At 41.3% G+C, this 21,603-nt stretch overlaps 1 protein-coding gene and 1 pseudogene across 2 annotated transcripts in view; both read left to right on the top strand.

Annotated features, from left to right (window-relative positions):
• Window positions 1-2,154, top strand: part of LOC117091330 (zinc finger protein 486-like) — a 39,292-nt gene extending 37,138 nt beyond the window's left edge. Inside the window, 1 exon segment of the mRNA XM_033223582.1 lies at window positions 578-2,154. Within this exon segment, the coding sequence (XP_033079473.1) occupies window positions 578-1,632 (1,055 nt within the window). The 3' untranslated portion in view covers window positions 1,633-2,154.
• LOC117093725 overlaps window positions 1-21,603 on the top strand; it is a 433,995-nt pseudogene that overhangs the window by 347,557 nt on the left and 64,835 nt on the right. The window lies entirely within an intron of this gene.

Genomic DNA, 21,603 nt, shown 5'->3' on the forward strand with positions numbered 1-21,603 from the left:
GTGCAGTGGTGCAATCTTGGCTTACTGCAATCTCCGCCTCCTGGATTCAAGAAATTCTCATGCCTTGGCCTCCTGAGTAGTTAGCATTACAGCTGCCAATGACCATGACTGGCTAACTTTTTGTAATTTTAGTAGAGATAGGTTTCACCATCTTGGTCAGGCTGGCCTTGAACTCCTGACCTCAAGTGATTCACATCAGCCTCCCACAGTGCTGGTATTACAGACGTGAGCCACTGCACCAGGTTGGCAATTTACTTTTAAAGGCACAATGTTATGCTGGGGAGCAAGAAGAGCTGTTGCATATAAGTAACAGACTTTTCTTTATCTTCTTTGTGACTGTTTGCTTTATGCTTACTCAGGGCCTTTCACACACTTAACTCGTTTATAAATTTTTCACAAATGTATTTTGGGCAGTATGTTTTTGTTACATTTATATGTCTAGGAAGAAATTACAGCTTGAGGTATTTTGCTATGTCATCTTGCTTATGTAGTTTGTATAACTTTATAAGTTATATTTGTAAAGTATATTTATCTGAGTCTAGCAATTGAAGTAATGTGTTTTTATTGTTTCTTTCAGTTTTGTGTTCTCATTTTGCCCAAGACCTTCGGCCAGAGCAAAGTATAAAAGATTCTTTCCAAAAAGTGATACTTAGAAAATTTGAAAAATGTGGACATGGCAATTTACAGTTTAAAAAAGGCTGTGAAAGCGTGGATGAGTGTGAGGTACACAAAAGAGGTCATAATGAACTTAACCAATGTTTGACAACTACCCAGAGCAAAATATTTCAATGTGATAAATATGTGAAAGTGTTTCATCAATTTTCAAATTCAAACAGACAAAAGAGAGGACATACTGGGAAAAAACCTTTCAAATATATAGAATGTGGCAAAGCTTGTAAGCAGTTCTCAACTCTTACTACACATAAGAAAATTCATACTGGAGGGAAATCCTACAAATGTGAAGAATGTGACAAAGCCTTTAACTACTCTTGCAACCTTACTAGACATAAGAAAATTCATACTGGAGGGAAACCCTACAAATGTGAAGAATGTGGCAAAGTCTTTAAGCACTCCTATACCCTTACTACACATAAGATAATCCATACTGGAGAACAACCCTACAAATGTAAAGAATGTGGCAAAGCTTTTAACCATCCTGCAACTCTTTCTTCACATAAGAAAATTCATACTGGAGAGAAACCATACAAGTGTGATAAATGTGGCAAAGCCTTTATTTCATCCTCAATCCTTCGTAAACACGAGAAGATTCATACGGGAGAGAAACCATACAAATGTGAAGAATGTGACAAAGCCTTCACTCGTTCCTCACACCTTACTATGCATAAGATAATTCATACTGGAGAGAAGCCATACAAATGTGAAAAATGTGGCAAAGCTTTTACATGGTCTGCAGGTCTCCATAAACATAGGAGAACTCACACTGGAGAGAAACCCTACAAATGTGAAGAATGTGGCAAAGCCTATACTACATCCTCAAATCTAATGGAACATAAGGCAGCTCATACTGGAGAGCAACCTTACAAATGTAAAGAATGTGGCAAAGGTTTTAACTGGTCCTCAGACCTTAATAAACATAAGAGAATTCATATTGGACAGAAACCAAGAATGTAACAAAGCTTTATTTTATTATTATTATTTATTTATTTTTGTTTGAGAGTGAGTTTCGCTCTTGTTGCCCAGGCTGGAGTGCAATGGTGCAATTTTGGCTCACCAAGGCCTCCACCTCCTGGGTTCAAGCGACTCTCCTGCTTCAGCCTTCTTGAGTAGCTAGGATTATAGGCATGCGCCACCACACCTGGCTAATTTTGTATTTTTAGTAGAGATGGGGTTTCTCCATGTTGGTCAGGCTGGTCTCAAAGTCCTAACCTCAGGTAGTCTGCCTGCTTTGGCCTCCCAAAGTGTTGGGATTACAGGCATGAGCCATTGTGCCTGGCTGACAAAACTTTTTAAGGAAGTTCTCAACCCTTATAACACATAATTCATACTGGACAGACACCCTACAAATGTGAAGAATGTGGCAAAGCCTATAACAAGTTCTCAGTTCTTTTATTTTTATTCATTTATTTATTTTTTGGGATGCAGTTTCACTCTTGTGACCCAGGCTGGAGTGCAATGGTATGATCTCAGCTTACTGCGACCTCGGCCTCCTGGGTTAAAGCCTTTCTCCTTCCTCAGCCTCCTGAGTAGCTGGGATTATAGGTGCCCACCACCACACCCAGCTCGTTTTTGTATTTTCAGTAGAGACAGGCTTTTGCCATATTTGCCAGACTGGTCTTGAACTCCTGACCTCAGGTGATCCACTCACCTTGGCTTCTAAAGTCCTGGGATGACAGGCATGAGCCTCAATTCCCAGCCACAAGTTCTCAATTCTTAAGAGACATGGCGATAATTCATGCTGAAGAGGAACTCTACAAACCTGAAAGATGTGACAGTGCTTTTCCCAACACCTCCAACTTTTCTACGCATTAAAAAAAATTACACTCTGTGAAACCATAGAAATGTATGAAATGTGACAAAGCCTTTATATAGTTGCCACACTTTTTTTTTTTTTTTTTTTTCTTTTTGAGACGGAGTCTCGCTCTGTTGCCCGGGCTGGAGTGCAGTGGCCGGATCTCAGCTCACTGCAAGCTCCGCCTCCCGGGTTTACGCCATTCTCCTGCCTCAGCCTCCCGAGTAGCTGGGACTACAGGCGCCCGCCACCTCGCCCGGCTCGTTTTTTTTGTATTTTTTTTTTAGTAGAGACGGGGTTTCACTCTTAGCCAGGATGGTCTCGATCTCCTGACCTCGTGATCCGCCCGTCTCGGCCTCCCAATAGTTGCCACACTTTATTGTAGGTAAGCTAATTCATACTTCCAAAACACGCACAAGTATGAAGAATGTGGCAAAACTTAATCAGTGCTTACACCTTATTTCACAGGAAAGCTATTATCCTTGAGAAAAATTGTACAAATATAAAGAATATGGAAAAGCCATTAATGCCCATCACATCTTACTCAACGTAAGATGGTTCATAGTTATTAAAAACAAAAGAGAAATTACTGTGAAAAAAATCTTTGAGAAAATATAAGCCTTTAAGGTGAAGAAGAGTATTGATTCTGAAGACAAGCATTACAAATATAAAGGGGTTTGTAGTATCTTTGCTTGTATTACAGATCTTATTGCACGCGTTTTGTATTAGAAGGAAACCCTAAAGCGGTTGCCAAGCTTTGTTCAACATCGGTGAATGTATATTGAAGAAGATTCCTGCAAACGTAATGAATTTGGAAACACTCTTTAGATAATTATTTGTGACCGGGCACGGTGGCTAATGCCTGTAATCCCAGCACTTTGGGAGGCTGAGGTGGGAGGATCACCTGAGGTCGGGAGTTTGAGATCAGCCTGACCAACACAGAGAAACCCCATCTCTACTAAAAATATAAAATTAGTCATGTGTGGTGGCACATGCCTGTAATCCCAGCTACTCAGGAGGCTTGAACCTGGGAAACAGAGGTTGAGAGTGGAGATCATTTTACTCCAGCCTGGGCAACAAGAGTGAAACTCCCTCTCCAAACAAACAAACAAACAAAAATATTTGTGTGTAACTAAAAGTAGATTTTTAGAAGCATTGTAATTACATTAAAAGTATACTTGTTCTGGCCAGGCATGGTGGCTCACACCTGTAATCCCAGCACTTTGGGAGGCCGAGGCAGGTGGATCACAAGGTCAGGAGTTCAAGACCTGCCTGGCCAAGATGGTGAAATCCTGTCTCTACTAAAAATACAAAAATTAGCTGGGCATGGTGATGGGCGCCTATAATCCCAGCTACTTGGGAGGCTGAGGCAGAGAACTGGAATTGCTTGAACCCAGGAAGCGGAGATTGCAGTGAGCTGAGGTCACACCATTGTCCAGCCTGGGTAACAGAGCAAGACTCCATCTCAAAAAATAAAATAAAAAAAGTATACTTGCTTCCTTAAAAAAAATTTTCTGAAAAGTGAATAATGATGTAATCCAGCTTTCAAATTGCTTTATGCTGTTATTTTATTCTTATTGTATTCATATGTAAAAGCATGTGTTCAATTTTTGCTGCATCAGATATATTAGCGATACTTTTTTATTAGTTGGGCATTTATGACCTTTTCTATACAAGTAAGGACATTAAAATGTAAGATGCATGATGAAAATATAAGTGGAGAGGCTCTTTGTAGTTAATGTATATTAAGTAATGTATAAGGTAGGTGTTCAGAGTAATACTTTTCAACGTTATAGTGATAATTATAGAGAAAAGTACATTAAACTAAATTAGTATATTGTACTTTTATCTCACAAAATGCAGTACATTTAAAAATTGTTAGATTATGAGTGAACTTAATTTAATTTGATGTTTTTTTACTATGTTAAGACTATTGTGCATTTAATGAAGCATTATTATGCCACTAACCTATCCCACCTTACTCAAAGGTGTAAGTAAAAGATGGTAACAATATACTATTTGGTACATAATAAAGTAATGTCTCTACTAATCACTTTGCCAGTGGCTTTAAACAGCCAATGAATGTAAGAATATTGTTCCCATAGGTTAAACTTTTATTTTCAGGAGAAAAGAACAATTATTGGAACAAGACAAATTTTAATAAGGTGGTTAATAAAAAACTAAGCACCTCCAGAATGCTGAAAGCAAATCTATACTTTCTGCTTTGTCTTTTATTTATTAATGTAAAATTTTATGGCTTATGTGTCAAATTTTTTTCAGAATCTGCCTATTAAATTATAGGCAGCTTTGTCTCCAGAAACAACACTCTTGAGTATAACAATAAAAGCCCTCTTCAAACAGAAAACAAATAATCATTGTTAACACTTATTTTAATGAAAATTCAACCAAAATCAAGTAATTGGATATATTTTTATTGTTCTATGTGTGTGTGAATGTATAAAGTGGTGCATAAAGGAAAAATAATTTTTTTTTTTTTTTGAGACGGAGTCTCGCTCTGTAGCCCAGGCTGGAGTGCAGTGGCCGGATCTCAGCTCACTGCAAGCTCCGCCTCCCGGGTTTACGCCATTCTCCTGCCTCAGCCTCCGGAGTAGCTGGGACTACAGGCGCCCACCACCTCGCCCGGCTAGTTTTTTGTATTTTTTAGTAGAGACGGGGTTTCACAGTGTTAGCCAGGATGGTCTCGATCTCCTGACCTCGTGATCCGCCCGCCTCGGCCTCCCAAAGTGCTGGGATTACAGGCTTGAGCCACCGCGCCCGGCCAAGGAAAAATAATTTAAGCCAGAAAAAAGATGTTAAATAAAAATATTTGTAATGAATAAAACTGGAAATTAGTTAACTATTATTTGTAGGTGATATCTTTGTTTATGTAGATAACAAAAGCAGCAGAAAATTTTCACGGAGTCTCTCTCTGTCACCCAGGCTGGAGTCTCTCTCTGTCACCCAGGCTGGAGTGCAGTGATGTGATCTCAGCTAACTCCAAGTTCTGCCTCCTGGGTTCACTCCGTTCTCCTGCCTCAGCATCCCCAGTAGCTGGGACTACAGGCGTCTGTCACCATGCCCGGCTAAATTTTTTTTGTATTTTTTGTAGAGACGGGGTTTCACTGTGTTAGCCAGGATGGTCTCGATCTTCTGACCTCGTGATCCGCTCGCCTCAGTCTCCCAAACTGTTGGGATTACAGTCGTGAGCCACGGCACCCAGCTGTGAGAAGCTTTTAATAAATAAGCATTTAAAAGAAACTAGGGTTACTTGTTATGTTTAAAATATATGCTATTCTCACACAAAATGAAACTGCTGCAATCCAACTTGAGAAGCCAAGAATAGCCTTACATTGTTAAACACAGAAAATATAAACGTATACTTTGCAGAACAGGGTTAGGCACTCTGACATGTGAAAGAAAATATTAGGAAATAAACTGTTATTCTTTAGATATAGGTGAAGAAAGATGAAAATTCTGTAATTCCTTCTTGCCTGCAGCAATCTTAAATTTATAAGTAACTATTTTGATAAATAGAGTGCCTATTAATTATGTAATTCATGCATGACATGCAAATTCTAGCATATTGTCCTAAATATGTAAATCTAAAATTACAGACAAATTTGAAATAGGAAATAGAAGGTATAGGGAGAGTAACATCAGTAAGATGAAAAGATTAAAAATTCCCTATTTTGATATCCCCTTACAGCAAAAAAAAAATCAGCCATCCCTGACACAAATGCCTTTATTGTCTGGGCATGGTGGCTGATGCCCTTAATCCCAGCACTTTGGGACGCTGAGATGGGCAGATCACGAGGTCAGGAGTTTGAGACCAGCATGGCAAACATGGTGAAACCCTGTCTCTACTAAAAATACAAAAAAAAAAAAAAAAATAGGTGGTTGTGGTGGCACACGACTGTAATCCTAGCTCCTCAGGAGGCTGAGGCAGGAGAATTGCTTAAACCTGGGAGGCAGAGGTTGCAGTGAGGTGAGATGGCGCCACTGCACTCCAGCCTGAAGGAGAGAGTTTCAGAGAAATAAATAAATGCCTTTATTAGAGAACCAGGCATTATGGCTCACACTTGTAATGACAGCTACATGGTACATTAATAATGGAGAACAGCTTCAGGCCAGGATTTCGAGGTCAGCCTGGGTTATGTAGCAAGATGTCATCTCTAAAATAAGTGTCTCTATGAGAGATCTGAGATCCAGGGAGGGAGTTGTGAAACTGTTAAAGCTTAAGGTTGAGAAGTGTTCTATTCAGAAGGCAGGCCCTCATTCAGATGGAAAACTACCTGACCACTTTTCTTGGCTACAGACCAGGATAGGGTTCACCCAACTTGGTCCCACTAAGAATTCTGAACTTCCTCTGTAATCATCTGAAACTCCTCCCAGCCACAGTCTGGCAGAGGTCTTGCCATTCCAAAGACCTGGAGGAAGGCACATATTTATAGCCATATAGGCAGGCCTGCAGACCTTGGCCTGTACAGGGGTCCCTGAAGTGGTTCAATTACTCAGTTTCTGCAGACCCAGCAGCCTTGTGGCCAAGCTACAACCCCTCTTCACTACAAATTCAGAGGGCATCTCATCACCCTAAGGGCCCAACAAAAGACGATCTTTATCATCTAAAATCAGTGTATGAAAACTTGAAGAGGTGTTTGCTCAATCAACTTCAGACACCAATACAAAACTACATTGTGCCCATTGTCGATGCTTCTATTTTAATGTAGCACTGGAAGTATGTGGCAGAAGAATTAGCCAAAAAATGTTTTTAAATCCATTGAAATTAAAGAAAAATGAGTAAAAAGTTGCTGTTTGCAGATTATACAATTTTATATTTAAAAAACCATAAACAGTATATTAAAACCTGTCAAATACATTCAGTAAATTAGCAAAATACAAAATTAACATACAAGTGAAAGTATGGTTTCATTCACTTAAACTATCTGATAAAATAGAGAAACAGGCTGGGTGTGGTGGCTCATAGCTGGAATCCCAGCACTTTGGGAGGTCGAGGCGGGTGGATCATCTGAGGTCAGGAGTTTGAGACCCCAGCATGGCCGACAAGGTGAAACTCTGTCTCTACTAAAAATATAAAAATTAGCTGGACAAGGGGCCAGAGATTATAAGGGGCCCAGAACGGTCTTAAGAGGACCCAAGCCTCCATCTGGAGGCCCAAGACCCTCAACTAATAAGCCCCCTAGGGAGTATAGGGGGGCAATGGGAGAGAATGCTAGGATTGAGGAGGGAGAAGGACAAGATAGATGTTACCAATGTGGAAAAGACACACCACTTCAAGAGGGAGTGTCCTGAACTAGAGAGAGAGAACTCTCACACTCAGGACTTTTGAGGAACAATAGGGAAGTCAGGGGCCCCACCTCTTTTATTTTGAGTCCCACCAGGAGCCCTTGATAAATTTGGAGGTGGAACCTAAATGTGAATTTATCACCTTTCTTGTCGATTCAGGGGCTTCACCCTCCTCTGTTTGTTTCCCTTCACCTGGTCTCACCTGCTCTTCAGAAGAACTTTTATTCTCTGAGGTAAAAGGAGGATTTAAGCAAAAAAATTTTAGAAAGCACAGAAGTCAGATATCAAGATTGATTTACCCATATTCAATTTTTATTAATTCCTGAAGCAGGAACTAATCTACTAGGAAGGGACTTAATGTTAAGGCTAGGCACAGACCTTCCAGTGGGCCCTAAAGGAGTCCTTACTTCACTACACTTACTGCTGTGGATGAGAAATATATTCATCCTGATGTCTGGTCAAAGGAAGAAAACAGAGGGATGCTCCAAATCCCTCCAATACATATCAAACTAAAAACTCCTGGGGAAATAGTAGGAGAAAGCAATACTCCATTCCTTTAGAGGGCAGAGTAAGGCTGAAGCCTGTGATTGAGGGTCTCATTAAAGATGGGCTTCTTGAACCCTGTATGTCTTCTTACAATAACGCCAATCCTGCCTGTCAAGAAATCAGATGAATCATATCAATTGGTGCAAGAACTTAGAGCTATTAATCAAATAGTCCAGACCACTCACCCCGTTGTTTCCATCCCTTACACCATTCTTAGCAAAATTCCATATGATCATCGATGGTTTACAATGATAGATTTGAAGGATGCCTTCTGGGCATGCCCCTTGGCTTAGGATAGCTGAGATATATTTACTTTTGAGTGGGAAGACCTCTATTCGGGGCAGAGACAACAATATTGATGGACAGTCTTGCCCCAGGGTTTCACAGACTCCCCCAACCTGTTTGTTCAGGTCCTAGAACAAGTACTAGAAAAAGTCACAGTCCCTAAACAAATATATCTGTTTCAGTATGTGGATGATCTTCTCATATCTGGTAAAGTCGTAAAAGAAGTAGGTGACTACATACATTCTCAATCACTTGCAGTGTGAGGGGTTGTGGGTTTCAAAAGGGAAACTTCAGTATGTAGAACCTGAAGTTAAATACTTAGGCTACCTAATCAGTGCAGGTAAATGAAAAATAGGACCTGAAAGAGAATTGTTTCCCTACCCTTGCCTCAAACTAAACAAGAACTCAGGACATTTTTAGGACTAATTGGATATTGTCATTGATGGATCTGACTCATATGCATGAAACAGTAAAATTTTTTTTTTTTTTTTTTTTTTTTTGAGACAGAGTCTGGCTCTGTCGCCCAGGCTGGAGTGCAGTGGCCGGATCTCAGCTCACTGCAAGCTCCGCCTCCCGGGCTTATGCCATTCTCCTGCCTCAGCCTCCCGAGTAGCAGGGACTACAGGCGCCTGCCACCTCGCCCGGCTAGTTTTTTTTTTTGTATTTTTTAGTAGAGACGGGGTTTCACCATGTTAGCCAGGATGGTCTCGATCTCCTGACCTCGTGATCCGCCCGTCTCAGCCTCCCAAAGTGCTGGGATTACAGGCTTGAGCCACCGCGCCCGGCTTTTTTTTTTTTTTTTTTTGAGACAGAGTCTCGCTCTGTCGCCCAGGCTTGAGTGCAGTGAGGTGATCTTGGCTCACTGTAAGCTCTGCCTCCTGGGTTCAGGCCATTCTTCTGCCTCAGCCTCCCGAGTAGCTGGGACTACAGATGCCCACCACCACACTCAGCTAATTTTTTGTATTTTTTAGTAGAGACAGGGTTTCACTGTGTTAGCTAGGATGGTCTTGATCTCCTGACCTCGTGATCTGCCTGCCTCGGCCTCCCAAAGTGCTGGGATTACAGGCATGAGCCACCGCGCCCGGCCGAAACAGTAAACTTCTATGAGAAACTTGCCCAGTGGAAGCCTGATAATTTCTTGTGGACTTCCCAGGAAATTCAGCAAATTGAGGAATTAAAAAGGATGCTCATAGCCACCCCGTTCTAGCTCTACCCTCCCTAGAAAAGTCATTTCACCTTTTCGTTAATGTAAATAACGGGGTAACCCTAGGAATTCTCACCCAAGAACAGTCCATGGCCTTCTTGTCAAAGGTCTTAGATCCAGTCACTTGTAGGTGGCCCCAGTGTATCCAATTCATTGCAGCTACAGCATTAGTCAAAGAAAGCAGGAAGGTAACCTTTGGAGGAAGTTAACAGTAAGTGTGCCCCACTGAGTTAGAACTATATTAAATCAGAAAGCAGGGAGGTGGATCTCTGACTCAAGAATTTTAAAATATGAGGCTATCTTACTGGAAAAAGATGATTTAATAGTAATTGAGAACATCATACCTAGATTTAGACTAATAGAAAATATTAGTCTACTACTACTGATAATTCACTTAATCCAGCAATATTTTTTTAACATGGGATCCAAACTTAAAACAAGAGCTCGTATGTTTAGATTTGATTGACTACCATACAGAAGTTCTACCAACTTTGGATAAACTCCCTTCAAAACAGGGTGGCACTTATTCATAGATGGTCCTCTGAGGTGATTGAAAGGAAAAGACAGAGTGGGTATTCAGTGATTGATGGAGAGACGTTTGAAGAAGTAGAATCAGGAAGGCTGCCTAATAATTGGTCTGCTCAAACCAGTGAACTGTTTGCACTCAGCCAAGCTTTAGGACATTTACAAAGCCAAGAAGGAATTATCTACACTGGCTATAAGTGTGCCTTTGGGGTGGCACACATATTTGGGAAAATTTGGATGAAGAGGGGTCTTATCAATAGTAGAGGCCAAAATTTAGTTCATAGAGAGTTGATTGCTCATCTCCTCAACAATCTTCAATTGCCAGAAGAGATAGCTATTGTGCATGTAGCAGGGCACCAAAGGGACTTGTCTTTCACAAGTCAGGGAAATAATCTTGCAGATCAGATGCAAAACAAGCCGCTATTTCTTCCGAAATGCCGGTTTTTCATTTAACTCCATGCCTTCCTTCTCCTACTGCAACCCCCATTTTCTCTTCCATTGAAAAAGAGAGGTTAAAAAAACAGGAGCTAAAGAGAATGCGGAAGGGAAATGGATATTACCAGATCAAAGGGAAACATTATCAAAACCTCTCATGAGGGAGGTCTTGTCTCAATTACATCAGGGGACCCACTGGGGATGCCATGCAATGTGCGATGCAGTTCTCCAGGTTTATCGGTGTATAGGAATTTACACCCTGGCCAAACAAGTTATAGACAGTTACTTAATATGTAAAAAAACTAATAAGCAGGTTCCAAGGAAATCGTCCCTTGGAGGAAGAAATCCAGGGCTGAGACCATTTCAAAGTGTTCAGATGGATTACACTGAAATGCCTCCAATTTGGTCATTTAAAATGCTTATTAGTAATAATAGACCACGTTACCCACTGGGTAGAGGCAATCCCATTCTCAAGTGCAATCACTGGTAAAGTAGTGAAAGCATTAATTGAGAACATTGTACCCAGATTTAAACTAATAGAAAATATTGATTCAGATAATGGAACCCATTTCACTGCTCATGTCATTAAGAAGTTAGCCCAAGTACTAGATATAAATTGGGAATACTCTACCCCTTGGCATCCATTCTCCTCAGGAAGACTAGAGCAGATGAATCAGACTCTAAAAAACCACTTAACTAAGTTTGCTTTAGAAACTCGACTGCCATGGACTAAATGTCTTCCTATTGCTTTGTTAAGAATTTGGATTGCTCCTCAGAGAGATACTGGTCTCTCCCCTTATGGAATGCTCTATGGATTGCCCTACTTACACTCCACTGCTGACATCCCTATGTTTGAAACAAAAGATCAGTTCCTCAAAAATTATATACTTGGTCTATCTTCTACCTTCTCTTCCCTTAAGACTAAAGGCCTCCTAGCACAGGCGCCACCCCTGGAGTTTCCAGCACATCAGCATCAGCCCGGAGACCACGTTCTTATCAAAGGGTGGAAGGAAGGGAAGCTGGAACCAGCCTGGGGTGGAAGGAAGGGAAGCTGGAACCAGCCTGGGAAGGACCCTACCTAGTGCTCCTAATCACTGAGACTGCAGTCCGGACAATGGAAAGAGGATGGACTCATCACACCCAAGTCAAGACAGCGCTGCCACCTCCAGAATCATGGACTGTCACTTCAGGCCCTACCCCCACCAAAATAACTGTAAAAAGAGCTTAATAATCACTTGCTTATTCTCTTTTTTCTTTTCAACAGAAGGTCATCTTGTCATCAAGGTAACTCAGGCTAGTCATCTCTTTTTGTTGTTTTTTTTCTTGAGACGGAATCTCGGTCTGTCACCCAGGCTGGAGTGCAGTGGCGCAATCTCGGCTCACTGCAAGCTCCACCTCCCAGGTTCACGCCACTCTCCTGCCTCAGCCTCCTTAGTAGCTAGGACTACAGGTGCCCACTGCCATGCCCGTCTAATTTTTTGTATTTTTAGTAGAGAGGGGGTTTCACCGTGTTAGCCAGGATGGTCTCAATCTCCTGACCTCGTGATACACCTGCCTCAGCCTCCTGAAGTGCTGGGATTACAGGCATGAGCCACCGCTCCCAGACCAGGCTAGTCATCTTTTAACCCTTCAGTTCGATGCCTGTTCAGTCATCCCGTGTGGAGACCAGCAAGCCCAAAGGAAGCTATCCCATGTTGATCAGTATCTATGTGCATACCACAAAGAATCAAGCAAGTATAAGTATGGAGCCTTAAAAAGTCCCTGTGGCGACTGGGCAGATGTTTGGTGGACTGCTAAGTACAAAGGGTGGACAGCCAAGCCCCTGCTTCAAATAAGTTACGGGGACTAAAACAAAAACTCCAACTAGTCCCACCCCATCAAATTGTAAGCCATTACACTGTAACCCCTTGTTGCTAATTATAAATAATCCCCGGACAATGGCCCAAGAGCCCTCTATATTCGAATAGTATGGGTTAGGAGCAGACGTTGAAGGACAGGACCCTAGAGGAATCTTCTCCCTGAGGTTAGTCAAAACACTGGTTAACAATAATAAAGGAGTTCAGACTCAAAGTCTGGGACACACGCAGAACCCAACGCTGTTCCCAAGTATAGCAAGTCCAACATCCTCCTCCCATCTCCAAAATGACCCAACCAAGGAAAAGGTTGTGGTGGTAGAAAACTTAAGGCAAATGATAGCTTTAGAGACAGGATATCAAGATGCAAATGCCTGGCTGGAATGGATTAAATATTCCGTCAGCACTTTAAACAAAAGTGTATGTTACGCTTGTATGCAGGGTAGACCCGAGGCCCAGATTGCCCCTTTCCACTTCGATGGTCTTCCAGCTGATTGGGCATGAGTTGTATGGTAGCTCTCTTCCAAAACCCCTCAGCCTGGGACAACAAATCCTGCCAAGTTCTTTCTCTGCTGTTCCCCGAAGTTAAACACCCTGCAGGTCAGCCCCCGAGGGCCATTCAGCATCCATCTCCCAATGCCAATTTTCCTTCGTGTCTCTAATGACAGGGAGAGAACTTGGCATTCCTGGGAGCCTTAATGGGGTACAGTGACCTTAAGCCCTTCCAAAAGCTTACCCATCAGTCTGTCCTTAGCCATCCTTGAGTGGATGTTTGGGGTACTTTGGTGGACCAATACTGGACACTCTGACAAGTAACTGGAGTGGAATTTGTGCTCTAATTCAATTGGCCATCCCTTTCACCCTGGCATTTCATCAACCAGAAAGGGTAGAAACCAAACATCATTAAACAAGAGAGGCCCCTCCATGGGTCCTTCGATTCTCATATTTATACAGATTCCATTGGGGTCCCAAGAGGAGTGTCAAATGGATTTAAGGTCTGAAACCAAATAGCTGCCGGATTTGAATCTATGTTCTTCTTGTGGTTAGCTGTAAATAAAAAATATGGATTGGATAAATTACATTTATTACAATCAGCAATGATTTATCAATTATTTTAGAGATGCTATTAAAAGAATAGCTGAACAATTAGGACCCGCCAGTCAAATGGCCTGGAAAAATAGACAGATATGACACTACCAAAAGAAGGTGGAGTTTGTGTCATGATCAGGACTCAGTGCTGTACTTATATCCCTAATAACACTGCTCCCAGCAGGACCATAAGTAAAGAATTACAGGGTCTTGCTGCCCTATCAAATGAGCTAGCCCAAAATTCTGGACTAAATGATCCCTTCACAAATTTCATGGGAAATTGTTTCAGTAGATGGAAGGGACTTATGTCCTAATAACACTGCTCCTACACTGTGCCCGAGGATTAATGAAAAAAACTTATTGAAACAACTCTCACTAAAATCTCTTATGATCCTCCTCCCCTGATTCAAATAGGCTTTTCCTTCTAGAAGACCAAGTAGAATGACGAAGCCAAATTATGCTAGAAATATTTGAAAAGAAAGAGTTGTAACAAATGGGAAATGGGGAAGTTGTGGGATATGATGAGGTTTCTCTTTAAATAATCTGATCAATCTTTTATTCGTTAATTCATAGTACCCCCTTTTTCTAATTTTTTCCCTTTTTGCCTTTGTTAGATATCCAGGCACTGAAGGGGGCCAGCCCTTCCACACCTGTGAGTGTTTCTCGTCAGATGGGACGAGAGACTGAGAAAAGAAATAAGACACAGAGAAAAAGTATAGAGAAAGAACAGTGGGCCAGGGGACCGGCGCTCAGCATATGGAGGACCTGCACCTGCACTGGTCTCTGAGTTCCCTCCATATTTATTGATCACTATATTTACCATCTTGGTGAGGGAGATGTGGCAGGACTATAGGGTAATGGTGGGGAGAGGGTCAGCAGGAAAACATGTGAGCAAAGCTCTCTGTGTCAAAAATAAGTTTAAGGAAAGGTGCTGTGCCTCAATGTGCACGTAGGCCAGATTTATGTCTGCCTTTACACAAACATCTTCGTGCAGTAAAGAGCAGTATTGCCGCCAGCATGTCTCACCTCCAGTCATAAGGCCGTTTTCTCCTATCTCAGTAAATAGAATGCATGATGGGGTATTATAGGGAGACATTCCATTCCCAGGGATGAGCAGGAGACAGATGCCTTCCTCTTGTCTCAACTGCAAAGAGGCCTTCCTCTTTCATTAATCCTCCTCAGCACAGACCCTTTATGGGTGTTGGGCTGGGGGATGGTCAGGTCTTTCCCTTCCTACGAGGCCATATCTCAGGCTATCACCTTGGGAGAAACCTTGGGCAGTACCCAGGCTTTCTTGGGCAGAGGTCCCTGTGGCCTTCCGCAGTGCCTTGTGTCCCTGGGTACTTAAGACTGGAGAATGGTGAGGACTTTTACCAAGCATACTGCCTGCAAATTTTTAACAAAGCACATCCTGCACAGCCCTAAATCCATTAAACCTTGAGTCAACACAGCACATATTTCTGCAGGCACAGGGTTGGGGCTAGGGTTACAGATTAACAGCACCTCAAGGCAGAAGAATTTTTCTTAGTATAGAACAAAATGGCGTTCCTTATGTCTACTTTTTTCTACATAGACACAGTAACATTCTGACCTCTCTTTCTTCCCCCGACAGGCACGCCACAGTACTTATCAGTACCAGCTCACATTCCTTTCCTTATTTGGAAAGAGAACTAACTTTCTATCTCATTACAGAGACCCCTTCCCCTTCCTTTCCACTTTCTTTTACATGCCCACCTTATCTAATTAAAAAAAAAAAATCAAACATTTAGCCAACCAGAATTAGTTTAGATTGTATGACCCAACCCTGGCCAATGGGGAAAGGGTACAGGGACAGAACTTGCATTAGGAATGAAGACTCTTTTTTTCAGGTATGCCTTTTTGTTTAGGTGAGCTCTCATGGCAACTGGCCAAGGGGGCACCCCTCTAGGCAGAAGTAAAATTGCTTTGCTAAGAATTATTTTTTCGAGTGTTCAATTTCCTTAGGATTTTGAGTATTATTCCTAATACCCTTCAGGGTATATTATGAATTATGTATTCACGTTTTCCTCACCGAGAAAGACCAGGTGTCTGTAGTTCTCTAACATCACATCCCTATATAAATTCCACTGTGCAGTGTCCAGGCAATGCCACTCCTCCAGAGAGAATTCTATGGCCACATCTCTAAATTGCAATGGTTCCAGAAACACACACACACACACACACACACACACACACACACACACACACATATTTTTACCAAGTCGCCATTGGTGGAATTTTTAATTTGATTTAAGGTGAAATTAGACAGTAAAGGTAAATGATTCTGACTTATAGGACTGACTAAAATTATCCAATAAAATAATTTTCAACACAGAAATATTCTCTAATATATTCTCTAAGAAAAAAAGAGCAGCATAACATCCACAACATCAGTTCATATATTTTTCCATATATTAAAGTATAAAATTAAGGGCATGAACATGAACATGTGCATTTTTGAGGGCTATATTTACATCATACAGAATGAGTTGTGAATATTTTTCAGATGGAAACGACATGTTGAATTAGAAGGCACTTGTCAAATTTTGTTTTGTTTTCAGATGGAATTTCCATCTAGTTGCCCAGGCTGAAGCGCAGTGATGCCATCTTGGCTCACTGCGACCTCCGCCTCCCGGGTTCAAGCGAATCTCCTGTCATAGCCTCCCGAGTAGCTGAGATTACAGGCTTGCACCACCATCCCCAGATAATTTTGTATTTTTAGTAGAGACGGGGTTTTCTCTATGTTGGCCAGGCTGGTCTCAAACTCCTGAACTCACGTGATCTGCCCGCCTTGAGCCACCACACTTAGCCGATTTTTTAAATTTCTAAGAAGCTCACCAGTAATGCCAATGTTTTTGGCCCAAGAAGGATATGTTGTCAAACATCCAGTAAGTGGAAGAGCTTGTATTTTTCCCAGATTTTTTAGCCTGTAAGCAAAGATAAAAGCCTTCATTTTCCAAAGAGAAATATGTAGAAAAAAATAAGAAAAAAGAACAGCTGCCAGATTAAATGTGATGGTTTATGCACATCAGTTGCATAAAGATACAATAATGAAGAGAAAAATAATTAATTCTATAGTGAAAAAAATCTGAGAGCTATTCCACCAAGTGAATCATTAACCATTAACTGCATGAGGACAAATTTTTGTGATGTGCTAATGCACACAGGAGAACACAGCATCACTGTTGAAATATTCTTCCCAAAAAACCTAAATTATAGTCTGAATTTAACAATAAAGAAACATTAGTTTTATGCAAACTTCAACATCTAGATAACTCCTATGTTCTGTAATTTTTAGCAGTAATTTTAAGTAGGCTTCATTTAGCACCCTAGAAAACAGGTATCTCCTAATAAGTTTTTTCAGAACTTTCTGGGTAATAAATGTCATCCCATTTTTTTTTTTTTTTTTTTTTGAGACGGAGTCTTGCTCTGCCGCCCAGGCTGGAGTGCAGTGGCCGGATCTCAGCTCACTGCAAGCTCCGCCTCCCAGGTTTATGCCATTCTCCTGCCTCAGCCTCCCAAGTAGCTGGGACTACAGGCGCCCCCCACCTCGCCCGGCTAGTTTTTTTGTATTTTTTAGTAGAGACGGGGTTTCACCATGTTAGCCAGGATGGTCTCGATCTCCTGACCTCGTGATCCGCCCGTCTCGGCCTCCCAAAGTGCTGGGATTACAGGCTTGAGCCACCGCGCCCGGCCCTATGTCATCCCATTTTAATAAGAATTTTCTTAATCCTGTTCTGCATAGAGCTAATGGAACACACAGATGGAGCCTCAACATCACATGTTTTCCATCTTTACTAAGGACCACAGTTTTTCCCAACAGAAACCTTGAGTATCCACATCTTTCCATGTTCAACAGCCACAAAAAGAACATTTTTAATATTACAGATCATAAATCCTTGCTGGGAATCCTGCGTGACATGTAAGAAGCTATGACATAGAGAATGCAGAGATGGCTCTGGAATATAGGAAAGAAATATTTTTCAGAGACCCTTGACTATCATAAGAAGTTTAAGAAGTACTTAAATCAAACTTATTAGGGAGGAAAAAATACATGTAGAAAAGTAAAGTTTTGCGAGTACTAAACGCAAGGCAGTCCAGGAGGCAGAGTGGACACAGCTCTTCATCTGAGACATATTTACCTGAAGAAAAGCCGTTTTTTTTCTATCTCCTACTTCTCTGGAATTCCTTCTCAGAAGAGATTTTCTGGACAAATTACACCTGCATCTGAAGGATATGCCTTTAAATGTGTCAGTACCACATGTTTACCTGCTAGCATGACATCAACTGGCAGAAAAAGACAGAAAAAGTCCACCCATTCCTGTCCTTTAAAACAGAAGAGGTTCAGGAACAATGAGATGCTCCATGAAGATGAAAATATAAGTTTCTCCTTTCTTGTCCTCAGGTGCCCTCCCCTGCCACAGACACTAGCAATTTCTGCTACAGTAAAGGAAATATGTGCCACACTGACCTGTCCCTACCGAACCCAAGTAGAACCAGCCCTGTGACCACCGTTTAGTCCAAAGGTGGAACTTAACTCTTATGAAGGTATTTTGAAGCCCTCATACCTGATTCTGGCCTCACTTTACAGTCACATGAGGCCCTTCATTAAAACATGATAGATGCTTCCATCGAGAATGATAAACAGAAGCTGTGGGGAGGACACAAGAGATTTCTGCAAAATTGGGCATGTGATCCTAATGAGAAGCCTGGGCTGATCACCACTAAGCTAAGCATTGCCTCTCAAGTTTTAATGAGCTTATAAATCACTGGTAATTTTGGCCCCACTTTATGTAATGTGATTCTGCAGGTTTCAAAAGGGTCCATGAGTCCCCTGTCAATGCTGATGTTTCTTCCCCTCGGTGCATTATGAACATTAGAGAAAGCAGTCACAGCACAGGTTCCCTTACACTTAGCACTCTTGTCACAACCAAATACGTCTGGTACAAATTAGGACAACTCATCTCCATCCTAAAGTTTTATATTCTTTGCTGGCTCTTTAAGGTTTACAGAGGAAACAAAAGGCAGCAATGTCTGAATAAGTTTGTATTTAAAAAACAACATGTAAACATGTACTAAAGCAATGTTTATTAAGCAGGTACTATGGGCTGAAGAGTAAGATACAAAGCACTGTGCTGGCCATCCCACATTATGCAACTTAATTCTCATAACACCCTGGGAGCTGGTACTGAAGGTTTAATAATTTTTAGGATTTAGATAAAGGACCCAGCATTTTTATTTCTTCTGTTTGTCTGTCATCAAATGTAAATAATAAAGCTAAATATAGAGAGATGAAAGAGATATAGAGTTTACCGTAGCTTAGAGAAAATTTTATTTTGTTTATATTTACTTTTTTGTGACTTATGGAGCAACTACTGGACCTGCAGGAATAGAAAACAAGTTGCTAAAGAGAACATCTCTGCAACCACTGGTTTCAATAGAAAATTTAAAAACTAAGACTCTACAATACATATTTTATTTTTCCCATTTATCTGCTTTTGGGTTTCAGGAAATTGTGAGCACCAGCTCTAGAAAAAGGCAGCAGGATTCACCAGCCAAAACTCTGATATCTTCTAATCAGTTCTGTGAGGGAAGACTCCAGGGTAGGGTCAGACCTAAATAAGGCCTCCAAAAAGGGTGCATCTGAACGGGTCTGGGACAAGGTGAGAACCCTATAGAATTCTGTTCTCTATGCCACTGGGTCACTAACAGTTTTGTTTTTTGTAAGCTTACCTGAAAGAAACTTAAATCACAGAGTTTCTGTAATTTTAATCTCTTCTAGCTAGTGCCCTGTCAAATTTATACTATATACTAATATGCAATTTAAACAAATCCCTTCAGGTTTTGTAGTGTAATTTTATTAGAAAATAAATACCATGCACTTAACAACATAAAAGAAACACATTTTATATGGCCAGGTGCAGTGGCTCACACCTGTAATCCGAGCACTTTGGGTGGCCAAGACAGGTAGAACACAAGGTCAGGAGTTTGAGACCAGCCTGACGAAGATGGTGAAACCTCGCCTCCACTAAAAATACAAAAATTAGCCGGGCGCGGTGGCTCAAGCCTGTAATCCCAGCACTTTGGGAGGCCGAGACGGGCGGATCACGAGGTCAGGAGATCGAGACCATCCTGGCTAATACGGTGAAACCCTGTCTCTACTAAAAAAATACAAAAAACTAGCCGGGCGACGAGGCGGGCGCCTGTAGTCCCAGCTACTCAGGAGGCTGAGACAGGAGAATGGCGTAAACCCGGGAGGCGGAGCTTGCAGTGAGCTGAGATCCGGCCACTGCACTCCAGCCTGGGCGGCAGAGCAAGACTCCGTCTCAAAACAAAAAAAAAACCAAAAAAAAAACAAAAATTAGTCAAGTGCGGTAGCAGGTGCCTGTAATACGAGCTACTCAAGGGGCTGAGGCAGGAGAATCGCTTGGACCTGGGTGGCAGAGGTTGCAGTGAGCCAAGATTGCACCACTGCACTCCAGCCTTAGTGACAGAGTAAGACTCCATCTCAAAAATAAAAAAGAAATTGTAATAACAATTTTTCTGTTCATAAATATCCCTTCAGGTGTAGACATGAGAAGTCAGAACATATAAAGAAATAGCCTAAATAAAGCCTAACATTTTGGGCATATCTATTTATTGTACCAACCATATGATGCATAATTCAATTATTTACCCAGTTGCTAGTCTAGACTAAAAGTTTCTGGATTGTAAGAACCACGACTGCTTCATGGCTTTTTTTTTTTTTAATGACCATATGAAATGGAAGCAACTAGTTTATCTATTTGAGTCTCCAGATATTCTCCTTGTTTATCATCCAAGTACCAGAAAACTGGAGAAACTCTCATCTGGGTACCAACCAAAGACACCTCTTGTATGAGAAGATGAACAAACAGAGGATGACTCATTTCTCTTACACTGAGACAGAAGGAAAATTAACCATTCTTGTCAACCTGACATAATTCTGCTTGGGACATCCTCAAATGCCTCAAAGGCACCTAGATGATTATGAGAGAATTCCCAGTGACCAAGGGCTGATGGCCCAATGATAAGCCAGGCTAGAGAGACTCGGGCTGATTCTAAGTAGAAAATGGAACTGTCCTGGTGGAGCTCCAGAAACTAGATCACCTGTTCCAATTTGCTAGCTCCATGGTATAAAATATTTTTTTGGAACTTTTTAAATTTTTTGAACTCTTGGACATCTGAATTTTGCATACTGTACGCACTTGAAAGCATGTTTATGGGTGAAAATGCAGAAGAGGGAAATATGTTATAAAAAATCCATGAATGAACAAGACCTATGCAACAGAACAGAGAGCCCAGAAATAATGCCACCCTCTTGCAACCATCAGATTTTTGCCAAAACTGACAAGAGGAATGTGGGAAGAATTCTCTATTTCATAAATGGTGCTGGAATAACTACCCAGCACTATGTAGAAGACTGAAACTGGACCTCCTCATTACACCATATACAAAAATCAACTCAAAATAAATTAAAGAGCAGTGTGGCGATTCCTCACAGAACTAAAAACAGAATTATGATTTGACCCAGCAACCTCATAATTGGGTATATATCCAACTAAATACAAATTATTGTATTACAATGACACATCTACATGCATGTTCACTGCAGCACTATTCACAATAGCAAAGACATGGACAGGCACTAAATGCCTATCAATGATAGACTGGATAAAGAAAATATAGCATGGTTAGATGTTGTGGCTCATGCCTGTAATCCCAGCACTTTGGGAGGCCATGGCAGGTGGGTTGCCTGAGCTTAGAAGTTTGAGATGAGCCTGGACAATATGACAAAATCCTGTCTCCATGGAAAATATATACATAGAAAAAAATTGGCCAGGCATGGTAATGCA

This window comes from Trachypithecus francoisi, unplaced genomic scaffold (genome assembly GCF_009764315.1).
Source record: "Trachypithecus francoisi isolate TF-2019V2 unplaced genomic scaffold, Tfra_2.0 Lachesis_group12, whole genome shotgun sequence".
NCBI classification, from domain to species: Eukaryota; Metazoa; Chordata; class Mammalia; order Primates; family Cercopithecidae; genus Trachypithecus; species Trachypithecus francoisi.